The sequence below is a fragment of the Oreochromis aureus genome, linkage group 4 (genome assembly GCF_013358895.1).
Source record: "Oreochromis aureus strain Israel breed Guangdong linkage group 4, ZZ_aureus, whole genome shotgun sequence".
Classification (NCBI taxonomy): Eukaryota; Metazoa; Chordata; class Actinopteri; order Cichliformes; family Cichlidae; genus Oreochromis; species Oreochromis aureus.
Genome location: NC_052945.1, coordinates 23,141,956 through 23,169,144, shown reverse-complemented (window position 1 = coordinate 23,169,144; position 27,189 = coordinate 23,141,956). Strand labels below are relative to the sequence as shown.

General features: G+C 43.0%; 3 protein-coding genes across 4 annotated transcripts; 2 read left to right on the top strand and 1 right to left on the bottom strand.

Moving 5' to 3' along the window:
• The first annotated feature begins 1,198 nt into the window (after positions 1–1,198).
• alyref (Aly/REF export factor) lies at positions 1,199–4,448 on the top strand. Its single transcript, XM_031732606.2, has 6 exons — positions 1,199–1,578; positions 2,989–3,147; positions 3,239–3,386; positions 3,483–3,546; positions 3,630–3,834; positions 3,930–4,448. Exons 1-6 carry the CDS (start codon positions 1,333–1,335, stop codon positions 3,942–3,944), a joined length of 837 nt encoding a protein of 278 aa, XP_031588466.1. The 5' UTR covers positions 1,199–1,332; the 3' UTR covers positions 3,945–4,448.
• Positions 4,449–4,861: 413 nt separating this feature from the next.
• Positions 4,862–18,025, top strand: arhgdia (Rho GDP dissociation inhibitor (GDI) alpha). Of its 2 annotated transcripts, XM_031732607.2 has the most exons (7): positions 4,862–4,970; positions 5,529–5,638; positions 14,083–14,281; positions 15,123–15,206; positions 15,637–15,713; positions 15,870–15,933; positions 16,268–18,025. In XM_031732607.2, exons 1-7 carry the CDS (start codon positions 4,877–4,879, stop codon positions 16,468–16,470), a joined length of 831 nt encoding a protein of 276 aa, XP_031588467.2. In that variant the 5' UTR covers positions 4,862–4,876; the 3' UTR covers positions 16,471–18,025. The 2 variants fall into 2 exon arrangements, with proteins under 2 accessions (XP_031588467.2, XP_031588469.1); XM_031732609.2 differs by lacking the exons at positions 4,862–4,970; positions 5,529–5,638 and adding an exon at positions 12,692–12,842.
• Positions 18,026–19,003: 978 nt separating this feature from the next.
• cdr2l (cerebellar degeneration-related protein 2-like) lies at positions 19,004–26,329 on the bottom strand. Its single transcript, XM_031732692.2, has 5 exons — positions 25,769–26,329; positions 23,644–23,756; positions 21,885–22,033; positions 21,363–21,527; positions 19,004–20,511 (listed from the first exon to the last, which is right to left on the bottom strand). The coding sequence occupies exons 1-5, from the start codon at positions 25,845–25,847 to the stop codon at positions 19,566–19,568; spliced, it is 1,452 nt and encodes a 483-aa protein (XP_031588552.1). The 5' UTR covers positions 25,848–26,329; the 3' UTR covers positions 19,004–19,565.
• Between the last annotated feature and the right edge of the window lie 860 nt (positions 26,330–27,189).

Genomic DNA, 27,189 nt, shown 5'->3' with positions numbered 1-27,189 from the left:
CCCCTTGCCCACTTTCAGCTCTGCTCGACCTTGAACTGGATATGTGGTTAAAAATATCGATGGATAGATAGGTGATAGATAACTGTGTCTGAACTGACAGAGTGTGCCAGCAAGGGATAACTAAGCCAAGGGTAAAAGGGTCTTAAATAATTTATTGAATTGGACTGGATGAATGCAGGCATTGTTAAAATATCCAAACCTAGTTGTCAGTGTGGTAATCTCAACCTGCACAGCTCTGTGCTGCAGAGCTGTTATCACACTATCAACGCCTGAAAATTGGATACTATATGACTCAATGCATTTTCTATTTCTAAATGTGGAAAAATTCTGAAATTGATCCAGGGGGTAAAATAGCTGTTTACTAAGCTTTAAAAAAAGTAATGTTGAAAATGGTGCTTTTATTCAAAGCACCGTGTTAAAGATTGTTATCCACACAGTTGGATTTTATGTTTATCCATTCCAAAACCAGTTTTGATGTATGTTTGGGATCATTTTCCTGTTGAAACACCAAATGTGTCCAGGTTTCAACCACTTAGCCACTGACTTTAGGTGAAGTGAGGTGATTTGGAAGTGGTCCTACTTCTTCGTTATTCCAAACACTTTGTGCAATGTAACTGTCAGCAGGCAGTGTCTGGCTTAGGTGCAGTTTGGACAATTGTGGGGTGTATGTCTATAGTTTAGCCTGTGCTTTACAGTCATTCCACACTGGAAAACGTTAGTTCACAGAAATCATTAAAAGTCAAAAAAATTACCATGACGATCGGTTATGACCACAAATATGTACACATTTGTTCAAACTGACTTACAGTGTTACATTTTCTTTCTTTTTTGTTTTCTTTTATTTCAGTTATTTTATACACACATAGCTGTAGTAGTTTGTGTACTGAAGACTTTCAACTACAACTCAAACTAATGAAATTTACAGTGAAACTGTAAATTTATTTTATTTAATATTTATTTAATATTTAGATTATTTAAATAATTGTAGATTCATTGCATTGTAGATTCATTGTTTCGGACGATACTGTTGATTGCTTCATTGTTTCGGACGACACTGTTGATTGCTTACCGATACTCATCTATGGAGCAAAACAATAGCAATTCCCTGTTGGTAACTTTGTACCAACATCTGATTGGACAGAAAGATGTTACTACGCATTGACGTTTGTCTACGTATGATACGCAACGAAACTGTTTTTCAGCAACCGTCTGCTCATTGTGTTTTGTCGTCGGGGAGAGAGGAAAGGGCAGGGAGCGGGACCATTGAAGTCTAGGGCTGTACTTTTTTTTTTAACTATTTCATTAACAGTTTAGCATTATTGGGGCAGCATAATGACCGATAAAATGGATATGTCTCTAGACGACATTATCAAGCAGAACAGGCAGCAGAGAGGTGGAGGCCGGGGCGGCAGAGGTCGAGGCCGCGGAGGCGCAGGCGGCGGCGGCCGTGGAGGAGGAGGCCCCGGGCGTCTCGGAGTCAGCGGTGGAGGATTTGGAGGCCGAGGCGGCGGATCCGGCCCGATGAGGAACCGACAGATCCCGAAACGCGCTAGAGGCAGACCAACGCCTTACAGCAGGGTATGAGAAAGTTAAAGGAAAAGCCTTCGACAAAGCTGAAAATGCCTGGTTAACGTCGTTCTGTAGCTAATCCCCTAGCCAGCTTGCTAGTCAAGCGAATAAAATGATTGCTAACCGCCGAGTTTTCCCTTCGGAGGAGAGCTCTATAATTGGCGGCTATGCATTAATGGAAGTTGTATGCATATTGTGTCCCTTCTCCCACAATCCATATGTGTTGCATCCTTTTTCAAGAGGAGCCCTTTTTGGAGAGAGCAGTTGTGTTAGCCGTGTTGGCTAACTAGCTAAAGTTGGATCGTAAAGGCCGAAGCGGCGCCATTTTGAATCAAGCACCTTAATTTAGAGCTAGTCGTCCAAGGTCCATATCGGTGCTTTTCCACCTCTTGAGTGAAATTGATGGTGAAAGGAAATCGGATCAACGAGAAATTCTACCCGCACGCTACTATCGTGGGAGCAAAATTCTTCTTCTTTTTTTTTTTTTTTTGGTCAAGTCCCAGCGCAGCGACCAGACGGCCTTTTGTTCGGGAGTGGCTGACGCTCTTCTCAGCAAGGCCCATTTTGGTGGCTATTCAACCGGTGTGGCTGTTGCTTTTTGGATGGATCAGTGGACTTTAAACCTCCTCTCTGATAATTTTCATGTTAAGGCAAATCATCACTCCTTAAGTGTGAATGAATATCTAAACAAAGCCCCAGTCAAAATGGCGTGTCTCAAAATGGACGCTCAGATAATCCACGCTCATTGATGGGGGGATAGCTGGGCCCCCTTTCGGTTTGTTTACATCCCCCTCCCCACTCTCGTCTTATGGACATTTCCCCCTTCATGAAAGCCCTTTTCGTGGCTTGGTAAAGAACTCTTGGGCGGGCCTGGAAAACATGGTGCAACGCTGGAGGCAACGCTGCTTCAGATGGCGACCCCCTGTGTCCCTGAGGATCATATCTGGAGGGCCTCTGGTGGAGGTGCAGCTGGCAAGAAAACAGTGGGCAATTTTTGTAGCTAGCATGGGAGGTTGTTTGGGTTTTAATGTAGAGGTTATGGGTGGGAGTGGGATATAATAAAATCAGTTGGCTCTATTTGAACTTGGTCATTGAAAAGACATGTACTTTTAAAAAAAAATGTATCCAAAATGTATGCATGTACAGGTTGTATACAAGACATCCCCTTGCCTTTTAATTTTTTTTATATATATATTAAGTTGTCTTGTGTATGTCCTTATCTGTCCGAAGTGATTCACTTGCTTGTAGTGATGGGGTGGGCAGGGAATAGTGGGGATCCTCTTGGGGGACCTGAGCACCCTGGCCATGTTGGAAGTGGAGCCCCTGCTTGCCCCAACACCCAGCCGTGTGGACTCTGTGAATGACAGAGGGCAAGGGGATCCTGAAGTCAGCAGGTGCGTTCTCTTTCGTCTGTTGCAGCCTAAACAGCTTCCAGATAAGTGGCAGCACGACATGTTCGACAACGGCTTCAGCGGCTTCAATGGTGCTGCTGGAGGTGGAGGAGGAGCTGGCGTGGAAACTGGAGGGAAGCTCCTCGTGTCCAATCTCGACTTTGGGGTCTCAGATGCAGATATTCAGGTATTTAAAGTTGTTTGTGATTCTTGGCCTGGGTTGGTGTGTTTAACATTGTGGATCAAGAGGACCAATTGTTTTGGACGTGTGTTTTTAGGAACTTTTTGCTGAGTTTGGAACTCTGAAAAAGGCTGCAGTTCATTACGACCGATCAGGAAGAAGCTTGGGAACTGCAGATGTCCACTTTGAAAGGAGGGCAGATGCGCTCAAGGCCATGAAGCAATACAATGGCATCCCACTGGATGGTAAGTCTTACGTTCTTTGACCTGCCAGTGTAAACAGTTTCTTAAAGTTTGCTGCTTCTGTAAAGATTTTGAGGTTCATGGTGTTTGTGTTTTTAGGGCGCCCTATGAACATTCAGCTCGTCACATCACAGATCGACACACAGAGACGGCCAATGCAGGGGTAGGTTGATATTTCTTTTTTGTTTGGGGGGGGGGCAGCAAATGTATTGATGACTCGATGTATAAAGGCTCCTTTATCTTCAGTCTGAACAGAGGCGGCGGCGGAGGAGGCATGATGAACAGAAGTCGTGGTGGTGGCGGCTTTGGAGGCATGCAGAGAGGCCGTGGAGGGCGTGGTGCAGGTGGCCCTAGAGGACGTGGACGAGGCGGCCGTGGTGGTGGTAGTAGTAGCAAGCAGCAGCTGTCAGCAGAGGAGCTCGATGCCCAGTTAGATGCCTACAATGCCAGGGTATGTTTACCTGAAACTTGTAAATATGATTTCTTCTGAGTAACAGATTGTCCATTTTCTCAGATGTCTAATTGACTCTTGGTTTGTTTTCTCAGATGGACACCAGCTAAGAACGTAAAAACGAGCTCCTGAGGGTCGTCGTCCCTTCCTGTCTGCACAGAAGGGTGGCTGTTACAAATGTGCAGAATATTTTACACTTGGTTGTCTTCTAATGTGATTGAAAATATTGCCCCACCTCTTGTTTTAAATGCTCCAAAGTGTTTTTTACCAGTTTTGTTTGTGATAATTTTTTTTTTTTTTTTTTTTTTTTTTTTTTTTGTTTGTTTGTTTGTTTTCTTTTCTGATGGAAAAAATGGTTTCGACTGTAGGTTATGGATCTGGGTTTCCCCAGTTTGTTCTTCTACCCTGTAGTTAAACACTTGTAATAAAAACCTGCAGTGCATATTAACCACATTAAATGTCCCAGTTTTTGTTTTCTGGTCATATGTCTACTTGTGTACAAGTTCACTATAAAATGTATGATTTCACCTGTAGTGTATCAGGATTAAAGACCTGTATTTGCTGACATGTCTGTATTTTGGAATAAACACTTGCATTGTTTTGGCAACTTGCAACAACTGTAAAACACAGATTTGCCATTTAAAGGGAAAAATAAAACGAGTGACCTAGAACTTGGGTTTCAAAAACCTTTGCTAACTAGCAGATGGAGCTTTTGGATTAATTGTAGTATCAAAATGCACGCATTAGGTGTGGGCCTGGCCCGACGTGCTGTATTTGCTGCAGGAAATGATACTGAAGTACAGCCACTAGATGGCACCCTGCTCTACTATAAAGCATGTAACAGTTTTTGTTTTGTTTTTTTACTTTTCAGTATGTGCTCACCACGCCTTTTGCAAGCACACGGGCATGCATTAAATCTCAAGTAGGTAAAGATAAACTTGCGAGGCTTATGTGCTGTGCTACAGACGTGATCAAGTGTCTAAAAACCAAAGAGGGCGTGAAGTGAACGTAGTGTAAAGTCAGCCACAAAAGGTACCTCTGCATGCCCACGCGTGTCGAAGCGCATATTTCCCGGAAGCGTAGCGGGGCAAAAAGTGCGAAACGTTCACAAGTACAGTTTCCGGTTGGCTTTCAAGGTAATACGTGGAAATCATCTGATCTTATCTGCGCGACTTCTATATAAAATTTTTGTCCTGTTCTGTTATCAATATTCTTATATAGCAGCGTCGTACGATTTATAGGTAAAAGTGACAATTTGATGCTAGCTTCACACTTCATTAGGTTATGCATTCAGAAAACAAAAATAATCTACCCATAATACAAATAAGAGTGTTACATATATAGTTTATGAGTTACTAATGGACTGAAATGTAGTTTTGCAGTTTATTCGAACTCATATAAAAATAAACAATAGCAGTTGTTGAACAATAGCAATTCATACACGATTAATTAAAATGCACTGTCACCCCAGTATAAAGACACTAAAAAAGAACTCCCCACTCAATAAAAATACGATTCTAAACTGTACTTAACATTAAGTTATTTGAAGCACATACAAAGAAAATTCATAGTCGAGCTTTTAAAAATAATTTGTTGGGGATATTTTTGATTCTTAAAATTTATTGAATCTATACAGCGTGTAGGTAGGTACGTTTTTAAAAATGTGGGTCTTTTGTCGCCCTTTATTTTGAAAGTGGCAGACCGGACATTGTGCCCGTCAGCGGCACCGGGCTCAGAGTTTCCTCTGCCGCTTCACTGCACTCCCATTCACAGGAGACTGTTCCAGCCAACCACAAGTGTAACGGTAAGAGTAGATAAAACACCCACTTAAGTCTTCTTATAATTTATTTTATTCTGTTAAATATGCATTACTATGCCTCCTTAAGCTGCTCCGGCAAATTTCAATCGATTACTTGCTAAGAAAAAGGAGGAAAAAAAACGGCTAACTTACCGCTTGAACCTGAATTCTAGGAAAATTTGTTTACCAAATAATCGCTTACTGTTAAGGAACTACTTTTTTTAATAGCATGATATACTCCCGTAGTTGCACTAATATCGTTTTGTTAAAATTACAGCGAAGTCATTGTAAAGTTGTCCGAAGCCGTCGGTTAGTTGTGAATTTCCGGGTGTTGAACCCGATCTGAGCTGCCAGGGTTGGGGCTATTAAGTAACGAAATGTCACCCGTTGCTGTTAAAAGCACACACAAAAAGTGGTTGCACTGACCAGTAAAGTAGGGGATTTGTTCAAATTAGTCGTTTAGTCTGCTTTAACACATTCTCCATGATCATGTGCTTTATATGAGGAACATTTTTCAGCCACTTCCTGGAACTCATCTGTCTTTTAATTTGAATTAGCTTACACTTGAAGCAGCCACCATTTTGGCTTTTTTTTTTTCGTTTTTTGTTTTTTACTTGCAAACAATCAATCAGAGCACGTCGATCAAATCTGCCAAAATCGAGTGATTATCACCTCTTGAGCACTTTGGGTGTGATACTTAAGCTGTGTGCTTTTGGCTGAATGGCTGGCAAGTGATTTCTCAGAGTGATCACACAAACCGTGAAGCCTCCCTTTCCTTCCTGTATGTGTGTATGTATGATAAATAGAGGATTTTTTGGCCCCTTCTTTTCTTATGGAAGGTCGAGAACTTTCTGTTTAATCAACTTCTGCCTTGAATTGTTCACTTGCTTCACCCCATATTTGAAATGTTGCGAGCTTCCAGTGGCGGGCGGATGTGTCTTGCAGCAGTTTATTTCCTCTGATGTGAGGCGAGAGGCCTGCATAGGTTATAAAAAAAGAAAAGAAAAGAGAGAGACCCATTTAGGGTCGGTACTTAACATTTTTGGTGTGCTTTCCTGTCACTGCTATAATCTTCAAACATGTTCCAGCAACTCAGTGAAGAGTGCAAGGGTCAAAACCACAGGCCTGAACTGCAAAAATGGCTGGAGCATATTTCTATGAACTGATAAAGTAAAGTTGATGATGCATTTGCCCTTCTCAGTACACATAACAAAAGAGATTTTAACTGAATCACTGTTTTTCTCCATGCGCCACACTTTTCTAGTGGACTTTCTAAGCCAGTCATGACGAATCGTGTCAATGGCCTCTCCTATTTTAGCTCGGTCTCACAGGAATTGATGCAGTGAGTTTGTATTAGCCTTTTCCTTTCACAGAGTGTGAGAGCAAGAGACTAGGCCTTTCTTTGCATCCACAACTTTAAATTCAAATCTTCAGGGGAGCACCTTTGGGAGTACGCTCATACCATCCACCATATATATCATGTCATGGCTGTCCTCCTCAAAGAAATCATTTCAGAGTTGCAATACTTTATCGGGTAGTCCGCGCCCTGTTGCCCATCCAGGCTGGGGCACATTGCTGAAAACGCCCGTGGAGCAGCAGCGTAAGGCCCTGACCTTTCAGAGTGGCTGGCACCTTGTCTCTCCCATTCACGCTTAGTTTCCTGCTGCTGTACGAAGGGATTTCTCACCGGCTATTTTTAAAGCTTCCTATTTATTCTGGGCCTTCTTGGGGATGCAGGCATGTTTTGCTTTTCTGTTCTCTCACAGCCACTCCTGTTCTTTCTGCTGCTTATTGACCATGGATTTAAACCATTTCTGTGACATTTTAGAGCCTTTTGTTCATTAGTAGATGTTAAACCTATTAACCAGTGTCCCTGCATACTCCTCCACTCCTTATCTCATTGCATTTCTGTTTTTATCCTACCCACTTGTCTATATTTGTTAGGGTTGGGTTCCTCTGCGTTGCATCAGCTCTGCAACACTTCCTCAAAGATTTGGCATGTTAGCACTGCCCCTAAAACTTGATTGAACCTAGCATGTTTTTTTTCTTTCTTTTTTTTAGAGGCTTCAGAAGCAGGCCTTTTAGCATTTCTATCATTTAAAAAAATGCTTAGCTTGGATTAAGTTAGGCCCCCAGGTTAGCTTTAAGAAGATGAGTTGTGCAGTGCTGTGGTTAGCGCGTTAAAGGATATGAATCATCAAGCCCGCCTGAAAAAGGAAGCTTGCAGTAGTTTCTTGACAGACAAAATGGTTCAGTCGCAGCCTGACGTGCAAGGCTTCCTTATTTGAAGACAAAAGCATGTGCTGCGGCCTTAATCAGTTTCATCAAACATGGGGGCTCTGCATTACTCAGATGCACAGCAGAAAGGTATTTTCATGTGGTGTGTGGTTGCAGGTCTTAATTCATGCCACCATAGCGCTGCTCTTTGCAGTCAGTGTGCTAAGTGCACAATTTTCTACTGAGATAAAAAAAAAAAAGCTTAAAATGACAGCAAGATAACAGTGGAATGATATAATATTTACATTATCTGATACATGTGAAATATTCTCGATCTGTATGCATGAAAAAAAATAAATGTTCAACTACACAGACACTGGATACAGGATGTGGTCTTACAGCAGCACCCCTTTCCATTACAGTCATTGCAGGGTAGTTAATTTCGAAACAAATCACAATCTGCTGATTTGATGATTAGGATTTTTGTGGTGCACCCGAACCAGAGAAGTCGTCGCTGAAGCAAAGTGCAACTGTAGAGAGATCATGTACAGGTAAAATGGAACGACTGCAAAGGTCTTATGCGCACTGAGAGCTGCATGAAAGAGCGAGAACACAGAGAGCTGAGAGGATCAAAGCATCGCTTTCTAGAGTAGAGTTAAGGCCAGGAGCTAAATGTCACTTCACAAAGGTCTAGTAAAGCGCCATTTATGTCCTGTTCTTGTCTCTGAGCTAAACGTGTGCTTTATTCCAATGAAACCAATTCAGGCTGTAAGTTATCAGCGATAATACTTCCACTTCTTGATTAATCAGTAAAGCAGGCTTCACATATTGGTTTACTTTGTCCTGCACCTGGCTGCTGTATGTGCCTAATCACTGGAAAACCTGGCTAATAATAAGTATTCCTAACAAATATGAGTTGTTGCTGAATTTGGGTGCATTCAGGGTTTTCCAGTTTGCAGCTCTGTTTTGCCTTTACTCCAGCCTGTGATGTGCTGTTTGTTGTCCCCCACCTGCGCTCCATTGCCCTTTGCCTGCAGTGAAGAACCTGAACAGCAGCATCTATTGCATTACCAGTGGCTCTAAACGGAGCTCATAAGATTACATCAAATCTTCCACGGCCAGAGGGCTGGACTGTAAAGCATGGTAACTGGCTTATCCAGGTAGCCTCAGGGGTAAACCTCTACATTAACCTGTTGTTGTCGTGATAGTTTATGCTGGATCTTCAGACACCTTAAAGCAGATAATAAATGAGGCGATAAATCATAATGAGTGATCAACCTTTGAGTGCAGACAGTGAGATGGACCCTAAAATGTGTGTGTAAGCCGTTTGGCTTCCATTGAACAGCATCAGTAAATGTTTGATTCTCAACAGAGGAAACTATTATGTCCTCTTTTTTCTTTTTTTGTTCCTGCTCTCTGCAAATGATTTCTAAGCAATTTTATTGCTCTATATGCTTTGTGTAGTCACAGTCCTTTAAACAGACGCTCCAAAGGCTTGCAGCCTACTTGTTGACATTTTTATATGTATTAAAAGTAGGCACACCTTTGAACTGCTCACTCCTGAGACTAAATAAGGCTAAAACTGTCTTGGACATCACAATGATACACCTACACAGCCTTTAAATTGAATAGAATACGTGATTGTGTTTAGAGTCACATCTATTGAGACTTTGTTGTTGCAGTTGCTGGGATTAATTTGGGGGGTTTTTGTTTGTTCTTTTTACTTCCTCATATTTTCTCAGCATTACGGTTTGTTGTTAGAAGTCTGTGGCTCTAATCCAATATTTATGATTGGTTAGGTGATGCCAGCACCAACTACATTATGCCAGTATGCTCAAACACCACTTGAGCAAACAGGAAATTAACACAAACGCCAACAACAACTAAAGAAAATGCTTTGTGAACCCTGACTTTCCATGATTAAAAACCCAGGTTAAATCTAAGTAATTTTAGTAGATTAAACTCCATAACTATTTTTACTAGTAACTACTAATTATTTTTAATGTTTTATTATTTTTTATATAATAGATATTACATAAATATATAATAAATGTGACATAATTTTTAATTTTTAAATAGTGCCATTCATGGTGCTTAATGAAAGTAAACCAGAAAATACCGAGTGCATAACTTCTAATCTCTATTTACTATCGAAATAATGTGCAGTATTTTAGTAGAGAATAAAGAGTTGACTTTAACTTTGATTAAAATAAAAATGTTATTCACAAGTCATTAATAATTAATAGTAGATATTCAACAACGACAATATGCAACCTGAAAGATGAGGACAAACACAAAAACCACAAGTTTGCTTTCATTGTATAATTGTTTCAGTGATATAATATCTAGTTCATTATAGACCTTTGGCTCACCCCTATGAGCACATACACACACACACACTCACCACACACATATATTAATGACACCTGTAGATCTTGTGTCATCCCACAGGGATTCCCTGGTGCCTCCTTAACCTCAATAACTTGCCACAGTCACTAATGTTTCAACGGGAGAGCTTCCTGTTGCGTCACCAGCGACACTTCCACAGAAACACTTTCCTCTCCTGGCCCCGGATGCCTTGTGATCCATAATCCCACCTTTTCTTATTGCTCAGCAGTGTTGCTAGGGAGCAAGACTAATCTCAAGCCTCAACTCCTGCCAAGCCTGGTATGTTTGTAAATTTGTGCTGCTTAGTCCAGCCAAGCGGCGAGATTATCCACCTGTAAGGAGAAAGTAGCGCAGGTGAAGGTTAGGACACTGAAAAGGAGAAGTCCAGCAGCAGATTCCACCACGGGTTTACACGATCTCATGACCTCTGTGTTGATTCCCAGCAGGCAGAACAATGACGGGGCCTTTTCCTGTCAGCTCAGTATGTAGCTGCTTAGCCACAAGCCACATGGATGCAGCGAGGGAAAAAAAGGGTATCATTATGAGGGTGGTGATGTCAGTATTGTTCAAACTAATCTATTTTATGCCCCCCTTTTTTTTTTTTTTTTTTTTTTTAAATTTAAATATGCTGAATCAACAATTTCACACTTGATTAAGATGGTAGCTCGAAGTGATGTGGCTGTCTGCCACACTTAGAACAGCCGTATCTATAATTTCTTAGTGCTTATGTTGGTAAATGTGGCTTGCTGCACTGGAATAACTTGATCAGATGCCCTGCAGTTTTGCAGTTCAGAAATGGCTGCCTGCATTTATTATGGTGGTTGTATTTCATGTCGGTCTAGTCATTACCAGGCTTAGTATCATTAGAGACAAATTTGGAAACTATTTCTTTGTGCACCATAATCATGTTTTTCTGGGAAAATGTTATCCAATCGTACACAGTATACAAAAGATGGACACACTGGCTTCCCTTTTCCAAGCATGAAAACAGAAGCCAGCAGGAAGTGTCTTAACCCTGGATGCTTTCTTGTGGCCAGCAATGCCATAATGCAAACCTGCTTTTCATGTGATCTTAGTAAAGTTTATTTATATAGAGTTTCACTGAGTCACAAAGCGCTGTACAACAATTAAAGCAATTAAACCATGTTCTGATTTTATGACCTGTCTTGATGATTTTATGATCTCAGTCTAGTTTGAGCTCTGGTTGAATAGAATATGAGTCTAATGTTTTGTATTATGGCCCCCATTGGAGTCAAAAAAGGAGAGTAAAGCTTGGCGCGTCTCCCTTGTGATGTAAAAATTTGCGGTTTCAAAATGCCAACGGTGTAGAAGCTCAGTTCAAGGTTTGCTTTGTGACTTAACTAGTAGGTTAGCATCGCTAACTGAATAGTATATAGTTATTAGATTCAGCCATAATTTCATCTTGGAGGTGAAGTACTGATCCAGTCAAAAAATTACATTTTTAAGCACTAACAGCTGAGATTTAGGACAGAGAAGTTTTGACTTGAGATTTTCAGAATAGTTTCCAGTAGAGAAACATGCCAGTTCTCTGTGACTGAGCACTTCCTGCTGTGTGACGGTTTGGTATGCTGCAGTCACAATGCTGCTCGCTGCACAGCCGTCACAAGGAGTGCATTGAAAGTCGAGAAGAGGAAGCGAGAAAAACAACCTGTGCCTTGAAGAATGATATGACACATCACTGTGATATCTGGTGCGATTTTCTTCTGTCTCTCTCTTTCTGTCTTTTTGACCAGGAAACACTCACATAGCTGATAGGCCAAACCAGCAAGCTATTGGGATAAGAGGAATTTGTGCTTTTATGGGAGCATAGAGGCCCAATTTGGGGAAAACAAAAAAAACAAACTGTGCTGCATTCTCAGTTCCTGCTTGGCTAATGCCCAACTGTATATGGAGGCAAAATAGAGCAGAGCAGAGGGTTAGGCGGATCAACAAACCAGTTTTGTTTTTTCAACACTGTCCGTTTGCTGAGCGTGATTTGCTGCGATGGGTGAGGTTGTGTCAGCTGTAGTCTGTTGCTGAGGGTAACAACCTGTACTGAGCAGGTGAAACTGGCCTTGTAAGCTGTCGCCACTTAAGGGTTGTTTGTCTGGTGGGTTCTTGTGCGTTTGCTTTATCCGCATTTGTTAGCTCGCCTGTGCCCGTTCGTTGTGTCATTACCTCCCAGGTTAACCTGATTTGCAACAGTAAAAAAAAGAAAAAGAAGCTGAGTTAGTCACTGCCTGCATCTTTGTAGCATGTGTAATTTAGAGTTTAACAGAGAAGAAGTTGGTGCTCTAATCTTCCTCTTTCACTTTAATGCAATACTGCACATATTTGCACAATAAAAAAAAAATAAAAAAATAAATATGTCGCTTGCTTCCTCACAGTGATACGTGTGGCCCGTGTTGATGCATGGTTAAATTCAGCGCAGTACAGGAAGTTCTTTCAACATGCAAACACGCAGGATGAGACATTTGAGGGTGTAGCTGCTCGCTAGCTAGGAGGAATGTTCTGTTCGTGGCAAGAAAGGGCAACACCTCCACATTAATAAATAATTGTCGCTGAGCAGAAAGAGCTTTCTGCTGTGTTGCCTCATTATTTGACAGTAAGTAGTGTCACTTCTTCTAATTTCGTTAGAAGTTTAGAGTTGCTTTGAGATTCGCCTCAAAGGGCAAAGTGCATGAAAGCTGGTCTTTGTGTTTCCGTTGCAGGTCTCTGCCCTCTTGTTTTCTATGTGTGATAAATCAACTGCTTAAAGTCGATAAAGCACTGTGTGACTGTGGTTTGCACTGTATGTGAGGTTTCAGTGGTCGATAAGACTAGAAAAGTGCTATCAGTTTGTTGAGGACTGCAGGTTCTGTTCTCATCTTGTTCTGCTTGCAGAACAGACCTCACGCAAGTGTTACCCAGCTGCATGTGTTGAACAGCACTGTGTAGGCTTTGTCCAGCATTTGTGCACCAGATGTTATAAATTGCATAACTAGAGCAGGTTTGTTGTCCAAGGTCTCATTGTGTTACTGTGCTGTTGCCTGCTCAGAATCACTGTCAATTAGCAGTAACAGTGGTTGTGAGAGCACAGCTGGGTGTAAACGGCCACGCGAGCACTGCTGTTTTTCACTTGCTGTTGAGCCGGAGAGACTAGAAAATCATGGAGCTCAGATAACTATCAGCTTCTTAGACCACCAACCTCTGCTGTATGTCATCGCTGCGGCATCGGGGAAACTGGCTGGTCCGCCAAGTAGACTGCGAGGGTTAGAGTGTCACGTGTCTTGGCTCGTGTCTGCCAGGGTGTGTGCATATGTGCAAGTCTGTGTTGAGGTGTTGAATAAACAAAGGGGCTTTGGAAGTGGCTCGGCTCTTGTCAAAATAACGTGAAGTTGCCCACAAGGCACAAAACTTGACTCATCTTTGGTTTATTTCAATATAGCTGATCTGTTGCCAGCTGCCTGTTAATGAAGAAAAAAGTGCACACGAGCTCTGTGGATTGTTCCTCTTGTCACTCTGTTTGAACAGAGAAGTTGCTCTGAAGTGAAAGTTTTTGCAGAGCAGATGCGATTACTTTGTCTTTCAGCGTGTGAACTATTAAAGCAGTAGAACAGGCTGTTTCTTCCTGCATGACCTGCAGCTTTAGAGTGCTGCACCCAGGTCAAAGTTTGTTATCCCTCAGGATAATGAATCCCAGCAGCTGGAAGTCTTAAACAGCCCGTCGCTGCTTCGTTTCATAGCAAGAGTGAAAAGGAGAAGCGGTCCGTGGTGCGAACCTTTGTCGGTCAGAGTGTATTACTCTACTTTCCTGTCATCTAACCCTGCCTCTCACTTTTGTCAATGTTTCCTGCTGCGATTAGCACACCATGGCAGAGCACGAGCCCACACCAGAGGAGCTGGCAGCGATCGCAGCAGCCAATGATGAGAGCGACTCTTCTGTTAACTACAGACCTCCCGCCCAGAAGAGCTTGAAGGAGATCCAGGAGCTGGACCAAGATGACGAGAGCCTGCGCAAGTACAAGGAGGCGCTGCTGGGAAACGCGGCAGCTGTAGTCGATGGTGTGTTGATGTTAATTAACATACGTCAATAAGCTTAAATACGTGTTGGTTTCAAGAAGAGTTACAGTGATTTTTCTTGTGGATTTAGCTTGTGCCTTTTTTAATTCATGATTAAAACCTGTGTAGTGATGATATGACAAAAGTATGTTAAAGTCATTCTTTAATAAACCTGCCAAAGTTGTTGCTCAACCTGTTTGTCCTACCAATAGCACGGGGTATCACAGCCAGGAATTTGTTGTGGAAACAGTTAGAATATTTAAAACTGGGCTGATGAGTCAGAAACTAGTCATTAATGGCTCAGACAGACTCTTTCCTGTGTTTTTGTCATTGAGTTATATTCTTAGCAAAGAAATCTGTTTAAAAAATATACAGATTTACTGTCATACAGCATGTTGGTACTGATGATCTGAAATCTTTGTTAGTTCAGAAGCTTTAAATGACTAATTTTAGCGCAGTATTAATGAAAGTAGAGCAACTTCATGTGTGCAAAGTAAAGCAAATCTTTTCCGGATTACAGTTTTGGTTCAAGAGCTTGAAAAGCAGAGATTGTTATGGCGTTTCTAATTCACACAGTATAATGACACATTATTTTTATATTTAGCCAGATACGAGCGTTTAATTTTTTTTTTTTAGACAACTTTCACTGAAATTAAATGCATCGTAGAGTAAGTAGTTATACACACAAACATCCATGGGAGGGGAAAAATCTGGCTCTTTATCATCTTTACGTAACGCCTCCCCTGAGCTTTTTGTGTTGTTTTATTCAAACTGATGAGATTTTCTCTCTCCTGCTACACTGTGACGATGTTTTTAATGCCGTGACTTGTTCCTCCTGTGTTAGATCCCACGGTCCCCAACGTCCAGGTGACCAAGATGGTTCTGGTGTGCGACACGGCTCCAAACAATCTGGTCCTCGATCTGACTGGTAAGTAGAGCAGATGTGTCCGTGCCGATTTTAGTTTAGAAACTAGAAATCTAAAATAAGTGAGAAGAAGTGAGGCTGGCATACATGTCTCATTGTTGGGTGGGGGGGGGGGCATAGGCCTGCTGGGTCATTAGTTCACCAATCAGTGTCGACTTGATTCCTATGTACTTGGGTTAATGAGCCATTTCCTGACACTTTAGCCCCCTCCAGCAGAGCAGAGGCTCACTTGTGACATTGTTCCCCCTGGTGGTCATCATTCTTACTACAGGGTGTTGAAGCCCAAAATCCACAGGAACTGTTTGTTTATGAGCCTGCTGTGTAATTTTTTTATTTTTTTATTTTTTTTTTGTCAAAGTGGAACAAAGTCATTGGTCCAAACTGACACTTGATCTGACTCTTCTGTCCCTGCTGTGTTGCTTTTGTCTGCCAGGGGACCTGGATACCTTCAGGAAGAACCCGTTTCCGTTGAAGGAGGGAGTTGAGTACAGAATAAAGATCTGCTTCAAGGTGAGAGTCTGGTGTTTGTCACACTCGCCACTGCGCTCTGTTTACGTCACAGTGTTGTTGTTACATCACTGCTGGAGATGTAACTGCAGTCTGCAGAGCACTATCATTATCGTCAGAGGCTCTTCAGAAGAATTTAACTCTTGTTGCCTTCTGCAGGTCAACAAAGAGATCGTGTCAGGCCTGAAGTACATGCAGCAAACTTTCAGGAAAGGAGTTAAAGGTGAGGCTGCTCAAATCATCTCACTGTGCTGGTTTTTTTTTTTTATATATATATATATATATATATATATATATATATATATATATATATATATATATATCTCTGTACTGATTTTCCTAAACCTTGCCTCTCATACATGGTCGCCATACAGTAATTGTTAAAAAAAAACAAAACAATGAAACTAAAACTATAAACATTTTCATATGATAAAAATCCACTCTGGAACTAAACTGACTTAAAAACAAAATAAAAACTAATTAGCAAATAAAAAACTAGAATGAGTCTGCCTCTTGATCCTAAAGTTCTCCTTTTTCTTTCCCTCTCTGATGCACAGTTGACAAGTCTGATTACATGGTGGGCAGCTACGGCCCCAGACCAAGCGAGGAGTACGAGTTCCTCACCACAATGGAGGAAGCTCCAAAAGGGATGCTGGCCCGCGGCACCTACCATATCAAGTCCAAGTTCACCGACGATGACAAAAACGACCACCTGTCTTGGGAATGGAGCCTCGCTATCAAGAAGGATTGGAAGGACTGATTTTTTTTTTTTTTTTCCCTCCCACACTCGCTCGCTGGTCCACCAACGTCTTCCTCTGCTTTGTTTCCGCTTTTCTTTTTTTCTTGCCATCATTCCCACCTCCCCCTGGATATTGGATTGTTTCAGTCTTTTGCTCTCTCCGTCCATCAGCTTGCTCACTCCTCTCCTGCAGTGTCATCTATTTTTTTTCTTCTAAATTCCAATCACTTCATCATTCCTCCCATAGCAACGCTGATTGATTTTTGTTTGCACCAGCCTTTATTATAAGAATGACATCTTAAAAAAAAAAAATGGAGAAAGCAAATGATGTTCACTATCCAGATATGTTTTGGTTACAGTTTGTTTATAAAAAAGGAAAAAAAAAAAAAAGCATTATCTGTTAACAAGCAAATTTCTCTCTCACTTTTTCCTTCCTCTTTCTTTTCTCTCTTTTTCACATTGTTTTGTACAATTACCACGATCTGCCTTGGAAAGAATTGTACAGGAAGCTAAAGTGCTGCGTGCACACGGTCGCTGTACGGTCACTGAGCAGTAATTGCTGGACACAAATCTTGGACATAGCCCGCCTAAAGCCTTTGAGCAGATTATTTGTACTTGGGTCTTGTTAAATTATTTGGAATTCAGGCCACTTCTTTTTTCCAAATAGTCGAACAGCCAGCAAATTCTGCTGAGAGAAGAGGGAAAGCAGTTACCTCTAACCCCCTTGCATTCCCTCGCTTTAGCTGTGGCTGTTTTTTCCTTTTTTTTCCTGATCAGGGTATTTTGGCAGGTTTTTTTTGTTTTGTTTTTTAGCAGCCGTGTGGCCTTAACAAGTAAATAAAAAATAGACAGCCTAGTTGAGCCAGTTGCCTTCTTACTATTAAATATTATATTTGCCAGACCATCATGTGAGCCTGTTTTAACAGATCTTGTATTACATTGACAGGGAATCAGGACTGAGGACTTGCTAATCTCTTTGTTTCAGGGTGTCAATCATATCAGCTTTATTCACCAACACCTTCATTTCAGTACTTTGTAGGTTTCTTCAAATCTAATAAATGAACTCTAAATCTAAGAGTCCGGGTTGTACTAATGGCTTTATATCACCCAGTCTCCTCTTATGTTCCAGAGGACATCAATTCTAGCGCGTTACCTCAGTTCCCTATTGAACCGAACACCGCAGAAAACTGTTAAGCCGCTCACCTCGTATTGCTCAAGTTAAAGATTTCCACTGCTGACTGTGCCTCCAGACTCTCCCCACAGGCCACGCGCCGCCTCTGCTGACTCGGCAGAGCTCGGTATCGTCTATAATTGACTTGTGAACCAGAATAGAGACGCGAGTCCTTTAACCAGACACTGATGGTTAACACATCCTGCCATATGAAAGTGTTTTTCCTTTTTGTTTTTTTTAAAAAATACACTCCATAAGTATCCGAGTGAAGCCCGTCAAGCTTCGTTCAGCTCTCGTGCCGTGGACTGATGTTTTTGCTCTGTGGGTTGAGTGAGACTCGATGTGTGCTATTTGTATTACCTACAGTTTACTGATCTGTGTTCACATTAAAGTGTTCAGACTGGGTGTGTGTGTCGTGTTTTATTTGGGGTTATTACCAAACAAACTTTCTTCATGAGCACTTTTGCAGCTATTAGCAAAACAAAGAAGCACTCAGAGCTCAAACCTCTGCCAAGAAACTTCACTCTCTGGGCAGTATTTACTTTAAAGGTAATAGTGCTGCATTTTGTATATATCCACTTTGTTTTCTTTGTTCTTTTTAAATGTACTTTAAGAGGTTTGTAGTGCAGTAAAAACAAGTGCCTAGGGCAGGCTTTTGTAATTACTGACATCATCCTGAGTATAATTGCTTCGTGTTTATGTGGATTCATTATTTCTCTTGACAGTTCTTTCTTTAAAAATCTAACAGATTTTGGGCTTAAGCTGAAAGAGAGGCAGATGTAAAATGCCAAAGTGAGGTCAGAGGTCAAATGCGACATATTTGTATACAAATTGTGTTATTTAGACTCCCCGTTTACCAGTATCATTCCTAAATGTTAGCAGTACAAACAAAGGCAGCAGAATTTCTTAACATGTCTTATTTTTTAAAGTCTGACCTTATTTGACCTCGAAGAAGAGGTCAGAGGTCCAAAGTACCATGATATTTAAAATCCCCATATATCATTGGGGATATGTTGTCAATGCGAATAATGGCAGTAAGAAAAAAATCAGCTTATAGTATTATTATCACTTTGACTTTCCGATCAATCTACTGCCCTTGAAGAAGAGGTCAGAGGTCAAATGTGACACGTTTGAAATCTTTACAGGCTACTTTCTACATGTTGTCAATACACACATTTAAGAATCGTAGTTTCTACGTTACAAGGCTTTTTGTGGATTTTTAATAAATCATAAAGTTGACCTCAGTGGATCTGTTTTCTCAGAATTCATTCAAAACTTTCCGAGCTGTTGCATTTACAGACAGAATGGCGCGCATACATGCAAGCACTAACAAAAACATAACCACCTTGGCAGAGGTTTAAACCAAAAAAAAGGAGAACATGGTTGATGCAGTAGTTATTTTAATCAACAGGAAACATTAAAACGGCCTATTACAGGAACAAGTTGGATTATGTGGCAGCACAGTGTGGAAATGATGAAATAAATCCCTGAAAAAGATGCAGAAGCATCGCCGCCTGTTCAGGAGGTACACCGATTTTGTGCCATCCGGTGAGTTCAAAAAGCTTCTTTAAGCTCATTGAGCCATTCAAAAGCTTGCGATTCCTCTTTTTCTTGAAAGAGAGATTTAGCTTTTTTGTGTGTTATCAGCCAGATGCATGCTGTAAATGCTGCAAGTTTTAAAGCCTCTGAAAGTTGGCCTGTTATTTGGCTTCAGTGTTTATCATAAATGCAAAATAAACGGAGTCACTTCTGCATCAGTTACAAACGACGTCACGACAAAACCCTCCATTCAGATAGTTTGTCAGTTACAGTCAAGAGAAGCATTTCATCCCTTTGGCAGTTTCATGTGAAACAGGATACAGCAGTGAAGGGTGGCCAGACGGTTAAATGAGAAGCCTTTAAACAGTGAGGTAAACTGAGATGTTTGTAATATCTCATCTGTGCCTCACTTGTTAGTCTTTCTGCTCTTCCTCGTGTTCATGTCGCTCTTTGTCTTCTGCAGTCGGGAGAAGATCTCCTTGAACAGCGCCTTGTACTCTGGCGTGTTCTGGCTCAGCCGTTTGTCCACCTGCTCCACCTGCCTGCTGATCCCCTCCAGGGCTTCAGGGGTGGAGGGAGTCTGAGGGGGTGTAGGAGGGGCGGCGGCGACGACGACATCTCCGGAGGTGGAAGGCCCCGCGGTGGCCATGTTGTACTCCTTCATGGAGGGATCCCTGGAAACAGGGCGCGAGGTCTGCACCCCTGCGTGGCACAGGCTCTCCTCGTGACGCCTGCACTTCCCCAGCAGCTCCTCGTACTTCTCCAGCAGCGCGTGGTACTGCTCGTCCACCTCCCGCAGGATGGACATGCCCCGTTTGCGCACGCCGTTGGCGTGGAAGGCGTAGCTCCCCTGCCGTCTACCGGTTGCGTCACGAGCTGAGATGGCGTTCAGGGCTGTGTCGCTGCAGCTTTTTCTCACCGGTCCTCCTTGCTGCCCCACTCCCCCAGCCTCTCCAGCACCTCCCTCGCCTCCGTCCTCCTGCCCCGGGCTCTCCTCTGGAGTGTCAGTCTCAGGGCCGTTATTGAGCAGATTCTCTAGGCCGTCTTCCATGTCACCAATCAGACACACCCTGGACTTCCTGAGCTGCTGCATCTCCTGGAGCTCAGCTTCCAACTCCTGAACCCGCAGCTGGCATCCTTCTGCTCCTAGGAGACGCTGCTCCAGGCGCTCAAACTCCTGCAGCACAGCAGCACACTCCCTCTCTGCACCCTCCCGCTTGGACCGCTCTGCAGCCATGGCCGAGTGCAGCGACGAGACGATGTCTCTCAGGCGGTCGTTCTCCTCATCCAGCGGCTGTCGCTCGGCCAGGTCCACGCTACCTGGATTGGCCAGCAGGAAACCATCCTCATACCTTACAGGAAAAAACACTCAATGAGCTGCGTTTGTGGCCAATCTCATTCAAATTTCATGTACAAACACTGCACAGTCACACTATAAATACAGTCCAGTGATAAAGCACTCAAGTCCTTCTGTTTTTTTTGTTTTACATCAAACTAATTTTAATATTAGACCAAGATAACCCAAACAAATACAGAATTCAGTTTCTAGATGATGACTTCATCATTTATAAGGAAACAGCTACTGAAACCTATCTGGCACTGTGTGAAAAAGAAACCGCCTCTCTTGTTAAGTCAGGAATTAACTGTGATTAACAACATTTTTTAGAAAGAAAAGAAGTTGGGTTTCACTCGCCACACCAAGGCCTCACTGGGTTGGTTATCTAGCAGGACGATGACCTGAAGCACACCAACAAGTCCACTTCTGAATGGCTAAGAAACAAGAAGTGAAGGTTTTGGAGGGTCCAAGCTGACTTCAATCAGATTTATATGCTTAAACAAGCCGCTCATGCTAAAACACCTCTAATGTAGCTGAATTAAAAAAAAGAAAAGTGGATCCAAATTCCTTCACAAAGATGTGAAAGACTCATTGACAATAATTGATTGCAGTTATTTGCTTTAGGGGACAATTACTTTTTCACACAGGGCCATGTGTGTTTAAATCAGGCCAATCCTGATTTAAACACTATGTTTTGTATTTACTCAGGTTATCTTTGTCTAGTATTTGTTTGATGATCTGGAAAAAAGTGCAACAAATACGCAAAAAACTAAGAAATCCAATACTTTTTTACATACACAGGACATGTTACAGTTACTGTTAGCTCCAGCATACAATTACAGCATTAATTTCCTGACACTCAGTGACCTTGGAGCGGTGCAGAGCTCTTTGAGGCAGGGGAAAGAGTGGATGGTCTTACGACGCTCCTTCTTCTCCCTGCGGACTCTCAGCTCCTCCAAAGTTCGCAGCTCCTCAACCCGAGCTGTGAGACTGTCCACCTGGCTCTGTAGGGTCTCCATGGTGCTGGTTAACCTGCAGGCATGCACACACACACAGATCACTAATTTTTTCCATTTTGATTACGTCATACTTTTATCTTAAAGCTGGAATGACTCAGCATTACAAACCAAAGAAAATGAATATTTAGAAAGAAGCACTGAGAAGTATTTTTAACCTTTAGCCCTGGAACATAACATAATTTAATCCCTGATTATTCACATCCGATTATTTTAAAATCAGCTGCTCAGGTGGAGGGAGTGGTCTGTCAGCGCAGCAAAGCTCACATTCTTCAGCTGATTACGAAGTGACTGTTACATCAGGCTCACTGCTTTTCCCACAGAGGCCAACCTTGTATAGTGAAAGTGTGGGCTCAAAGCAGCTGTGGGTCACCTGTCTATTTTCTGCTGCGACGCCTTGCTCTCCAGCACCAGCTTCTCATTGGTGATTTCCAGCTCTCTGGCCGTCACATCCAGCTGTTCGTACACCTTTGCGTGCTGCTCGTTCATCTCCCGCAACATTTCCAGCTGCTTGGACAGGTACTGCAAGAGACGCATGCTTGCTATTAAAATGAGAGGATTAGCTGTTAATGGTTTACATCTGGAGAACAGACTGGTCCTGGGAGCACAGGGTAGAAGTACTTTAAAGAATGCAAACTAAACCAAATTACAAATGTGTCGTAAAAATACACACGTTTATACAATTACAGTTCACACAGGTTCATATGGGTTAAAAGTTCATCTCATGATTAATGTCAGTCAAAACTGTGAGAAATAATTCTGCAGTATAAGGTTAGAGACATCTAAGCTAGAACACTGGAAAATCTACATCTAATAATTTAAAGGTTTACACAGAATGGTCTGAACAAAGAGCGGCAGTTCTCTGGGAGAAAATGCCTTGTTGATGTCCGAGGTCATAGGAGAATGGCTAGAGAGCTTCAAACTAATAGAAAGGCCACTTCAACTTATTACAACCAAGGTATGCAGAAGAGCATCTCTGAACACTGCAGCAGCAGAAGACCACACCAGCTGTCACTCCTGCCAACTAAGAACAAGAAATTGAGGCTACAAATTACACAAGGTCACAAAATTGCACACTTTGCACCAATAAGTTCCCACTGAGTGTAATTTAAACACCACAGTCTACCTCAGTATTGTTGCTGACCATGTCTATCCCTTTATGATCACAGTGTACCCGCCTTCTGCAGGACAACACACCATGTCACAAAACTAATAATTTCAAACTGGTTTCTTGAACATGACACTGAGTTTACTGTACTTAAATGGCCTCCACAGTCACCTCACTTTGGTACATCTGCAAAGCCACCAGCTTGGGTGGAGGACCCCACACACCCCTCACACACGCACTCTTCACCCTGCTGCCTTCTGGCAAGAGGTACCGGAGCGTTCAGGCCCTCACTGCTAGACTGCGAAACAGTTTCTTCCCCCGAGCTGTCAGACTCCCGAACACTCAGTGACTGGACTAACACACACACACACCTTCATATACCAAGTGACTTTTTGCACAATGCTCAGTCTTTTGCACATTTCTATTGCACTGTTGTGCATGCACCGTCTTGTGTCTGTTTCGTTCTGTTCTGTCTGGTGTTGCACTGTCTTTGTTTTGTTTTTTTGCAATTTTTGCACATTGCACTTTATGTAGTGCTGTGTAGGTGGTCTGTTATATGTCATATGTAGCACTGTGTACTGTATCACTGCACATGGTTGGAATGACAATAGAGCCACTTGACTTGACTTGACTTGAAATTTGTACCACAAAAAAGTAGGACAGCTCTGAAGGAAAATGTTGTCCAACTCAGTACTGGTAAGGTGTTCCTAATATAGTGGCCAACAAGTTTATATACAGGCTTTGCCAAAATTCGATACGTTGACTTTGTGTAAATCTTTGTGCGTCTATCTCTAAGACTGAGAATAAATTTTCAGAGGCTCTCATCAGGTGTTTACTTTACCCTCAGCGAGCCTCGTCGCTAAGAACACGTGCAGATTTTGAGCTGTGAAGAGGCTGACGCATTCTGCACGTGTTTTTCTCTTCTCGCACACTCGTGCTGTTTTCTGCCATTTCTTCCCTTCACTTTACACCATAACTGAGTAGGAAATGAACACAGACAGGCAGCAGCCCGGGAGTAGCACACCTCGATCTCTTGCACTTGCTCCTCGTTGTTGATGTACATCTGCTGCAGGGAGTCCTCCAGCTCTTTGTTGCGTTCCAGGAGGGTCTTGCCGAGCTCCGCTGCCAAATGCAGGTCTGATGAGAGATGACAGAGAAGGACAGACAGCAGAGTTCACTCTCAGGGCTTTATGGTTAAAACCAGTTGTTCAGGCTTGTTTTTGGATGACTTAATGAAAACCAAGATAAAGAGAACAGGCACCAAATATTACCGTGCATTTATTTACAACAGTTCTCTTGCAGATTGGTTTCTCCTCACATCATGCTGATAAAAGCCTGCAGTCGTGCGCACAGCAGGAGCCCGAGCTCTGACAACACCTTAACAGTTGCTGATATTTTCTGACACAGTGTGAAGCATCCATTATTCATCCTCCTCTGGTGGATAAAAACAAGCTGGACTGAAGAGGAGGAGGAGGAGGGGAATCCTGCTGGCTCTGCATACTTGGAGCCCATAACAAACATGGGGGAGTGGAGGGACAGGAGGAGACAGAGAGGCACTGACATCCATTACTGAGCAGTGAATGGAGCGTTTTATCAACCCAACGCAGAGGATAAAAACACAAGCCTGCATGCATGCAGTACTGCAGGTGTAAAACCCAAAAGATTAGATGCGACTGGGCTCATTTGCATGTATCACCTCTGCCTTATCTAATACATTTAACAAGCTCCATTTGTGCGCGTTGTGCATCCTCTCTGTCGCCTCAAACGCAGCGAGGGGAGGCAAGGACATGCTGTAATTTCCTGCTTCAACAAGACAGAAGAGACAGCAAAACTCAGCCTGAACCGGAGAGCGCTAATGAGCTGAGGAAGAGGCGTTGGAGGAGAGTTCGCACGGCACCTCACAGTCACGGCGCCGCTTCTGTCCCTGTGGCAGGCACGTGCCGAGAGTCTTCTGTTATATAACTTCTGGGTTCTGTGCAGGAGGCCGTGCTGAGAAAGTCATCCTCATCACAGGGACCGAACTCTAACTCCTCATGCGACAGACCCCCCCTCACAGGTCAGATGAAGCTGCAGGACTAACCACACCATCTGCCAGGACTCATTTTCCATGTTTGCCTGATTCTAATAACCACACAGAGGTAGGGGGTGGGTGGGAGAGGGGGGGGTGGTGTCACCAAATAGCAGGTCCGGCAGCAGAAAAGTTGCATAACGCAGCATCATTTCTGGGGCAAAATGATGCCAGGCTCTAAAGTGCATGCAGTGTATTTGTGTGGCACAGTGAGAGCTCGACGGTAATTACGCTTCCAGTCTGACCCTGAAAAGCCTCAAATCTCTGATCCCCACTAAGGAGGCCTCGTCTGGGGCTCCCTAATCAGATCAGCCTGCGGGATGGGGATAGAGTGGGGTTGGGGGGGCTAATGACTTTAGTCTGGATGCTGAATAATGCTGAGATGAAATTCTGATGATGGACACACACACACACACACACGCACACAGGGAGTCAAATCCACCTGCCTCTCCATGCATGCTGCACGATGACACTACAAAGCTGCTTTAGCTCTCTGGGTCAGCAGGTAATCAGGAGATGGGCTGATGCTGCTGCAGGAGGACGCAGGCTCTCCAGAGCACTTAGCTCTCCTCAGACACACTCTCAGTGAAACTGCAGCCTTTTAAAGCCATTTACTGGCAGGGCTGGTCACACAGCAGCGAGGAGGAGCAACAATAAACAGTCTGAGCTGCGGTTCTTGCTGCTCTTTATTTCTTTCATTTTATTCAAAAATCTACAAAGTTCTGGGGATTTTCTGCACTGCTCCTCACACTGTGCTGACCTTTTTGTTAGGAACACACACCCAAAATAACGTCATGCAGCTCCACAGCAAGTGGGCTGATGGATATGAGAGAGAAATACAGAGGGAGAGGAGAGGAGAGGAGACATTCACTCAGTCTGACAGGAGGACTGCTGTCCGAACCACCGCTGACAGGATCGGAGTAATTGATGAGATGAAGGGCAGGCAGCTCCAACTCGTACATGAGTTGTCTTTAAGGAGTGCAGCCTCCTCCCAGATTTCCACCCACCTCTAAATGCATGAACACCCGGGGGCCAGCGGTTGCCAATGGAGGAGGGGTGGGGTTGGGAGGAGTGGGCTCACCTTGCTCCAGGTCCCGCTGGTCGTACCACGGCTCCTCTTCCTCCGTGACAAACTCCTCCATCCTCCCCGCGCGAAGCATCGATGCTGCCGAACTTCCTCTTCTTCTCCTCCTCCGCCGGCGATGTGAGCTGCCGGTGGTACCGACTGCTCGCCCGGAAGTGACAACGAACAACAGCTCCCCCAAAATCACTCAGAGAGAGGAAACCTCGGCGGCGGGGACTTCGGTGCACCTGCTCCTTCTCCTTTTTCTTCTTGAAGCGTCCACAGATATGAAGCACCCAGCATCCGAGCAGTCCGTGCGGCCTCGACGTGAAGCAGGCTGGAGGAGGCTGACAGCGTCTCCTCGGTGTCTCATCAGGCTTTGATGTGCAGCAGCAGCAGCAGACGCAGACTGGCAGCCTGGCTGCAGCCGGGTAGCCAAACGCTGCTGGTGCTGCGTTTAGGTGCTGTGGGAGAAAAGTGCTGTTTGCAACGTTAGTTTTAGAGATTCTTCTTCTACTGTTCCCTTAACCCTTTAAAACCGGTCGGAGCGGGCACGCTCCGTTTTGCGTAACTATTTTTAAATCCCGGTAGCTCTGCAACCACATAAGCTAGCGCAATAATTTTTTTTGCATATGAAACCGGAGGAGTTGTACTTACATCTTATGCCATCAGCTTGTCCTAGGTCACGGTTTTCTTCCACATATAGCTTTGCAAAAACTGCATAAAAAGCGCTTGCAGCAACAAAAACATAATATTCCAGAAACACGTTTTGCCGATCCGATCAGCTGTTCATAACACTTCCTACTTGGAATAGACGTCAGCGCGAACTTTCGCATGTCCGCCATTACCTGCCAAAACCGGAAGTGACGTCATTTTCGCGGAAATGTAGGTTTTTTTTACTATCAGGGCCTCAGAGCCTATACTGGTGTTTTTAAAAGTTATGTTTGACTTTATGACTTTCTGTGTCGTTTCTGGGATGCTTAGGATTCATATTGCACTGCTGGAAATAGTTTATTTTGATGCATATGCTGCTTTTTTGCAAATTTGCACTATAATATTTATTTTTGTTTTTCCTGCAGTATATAAAAATTGGTGTATTTCAAAAATAAAACTATGAAGACACTCAAAATAAATTTCCTGTGGTGGGAAACTATTTTGTGCAACTTTTTTGTATTTACAGTTTTGAGGGATAAGCCTCTTAAATTTCTCTAACTAGAAATATATGTTAAAAAAACAAAAACGATTTTCAATTTTTTTGTAGTTTATTGCACTTTTTTGCAATTTATGTAATTACTATGCTATTAATGCATACATATTATTAAAATTTGGGCTATAATGGTTGTATTGATGTATATCAACTTGAAATGCTCCCAAAATTGGCACTACAGCATGTAAAAATATAATATAAGCTCTGGCGGACTTGGTTCTATGGTAGGTCT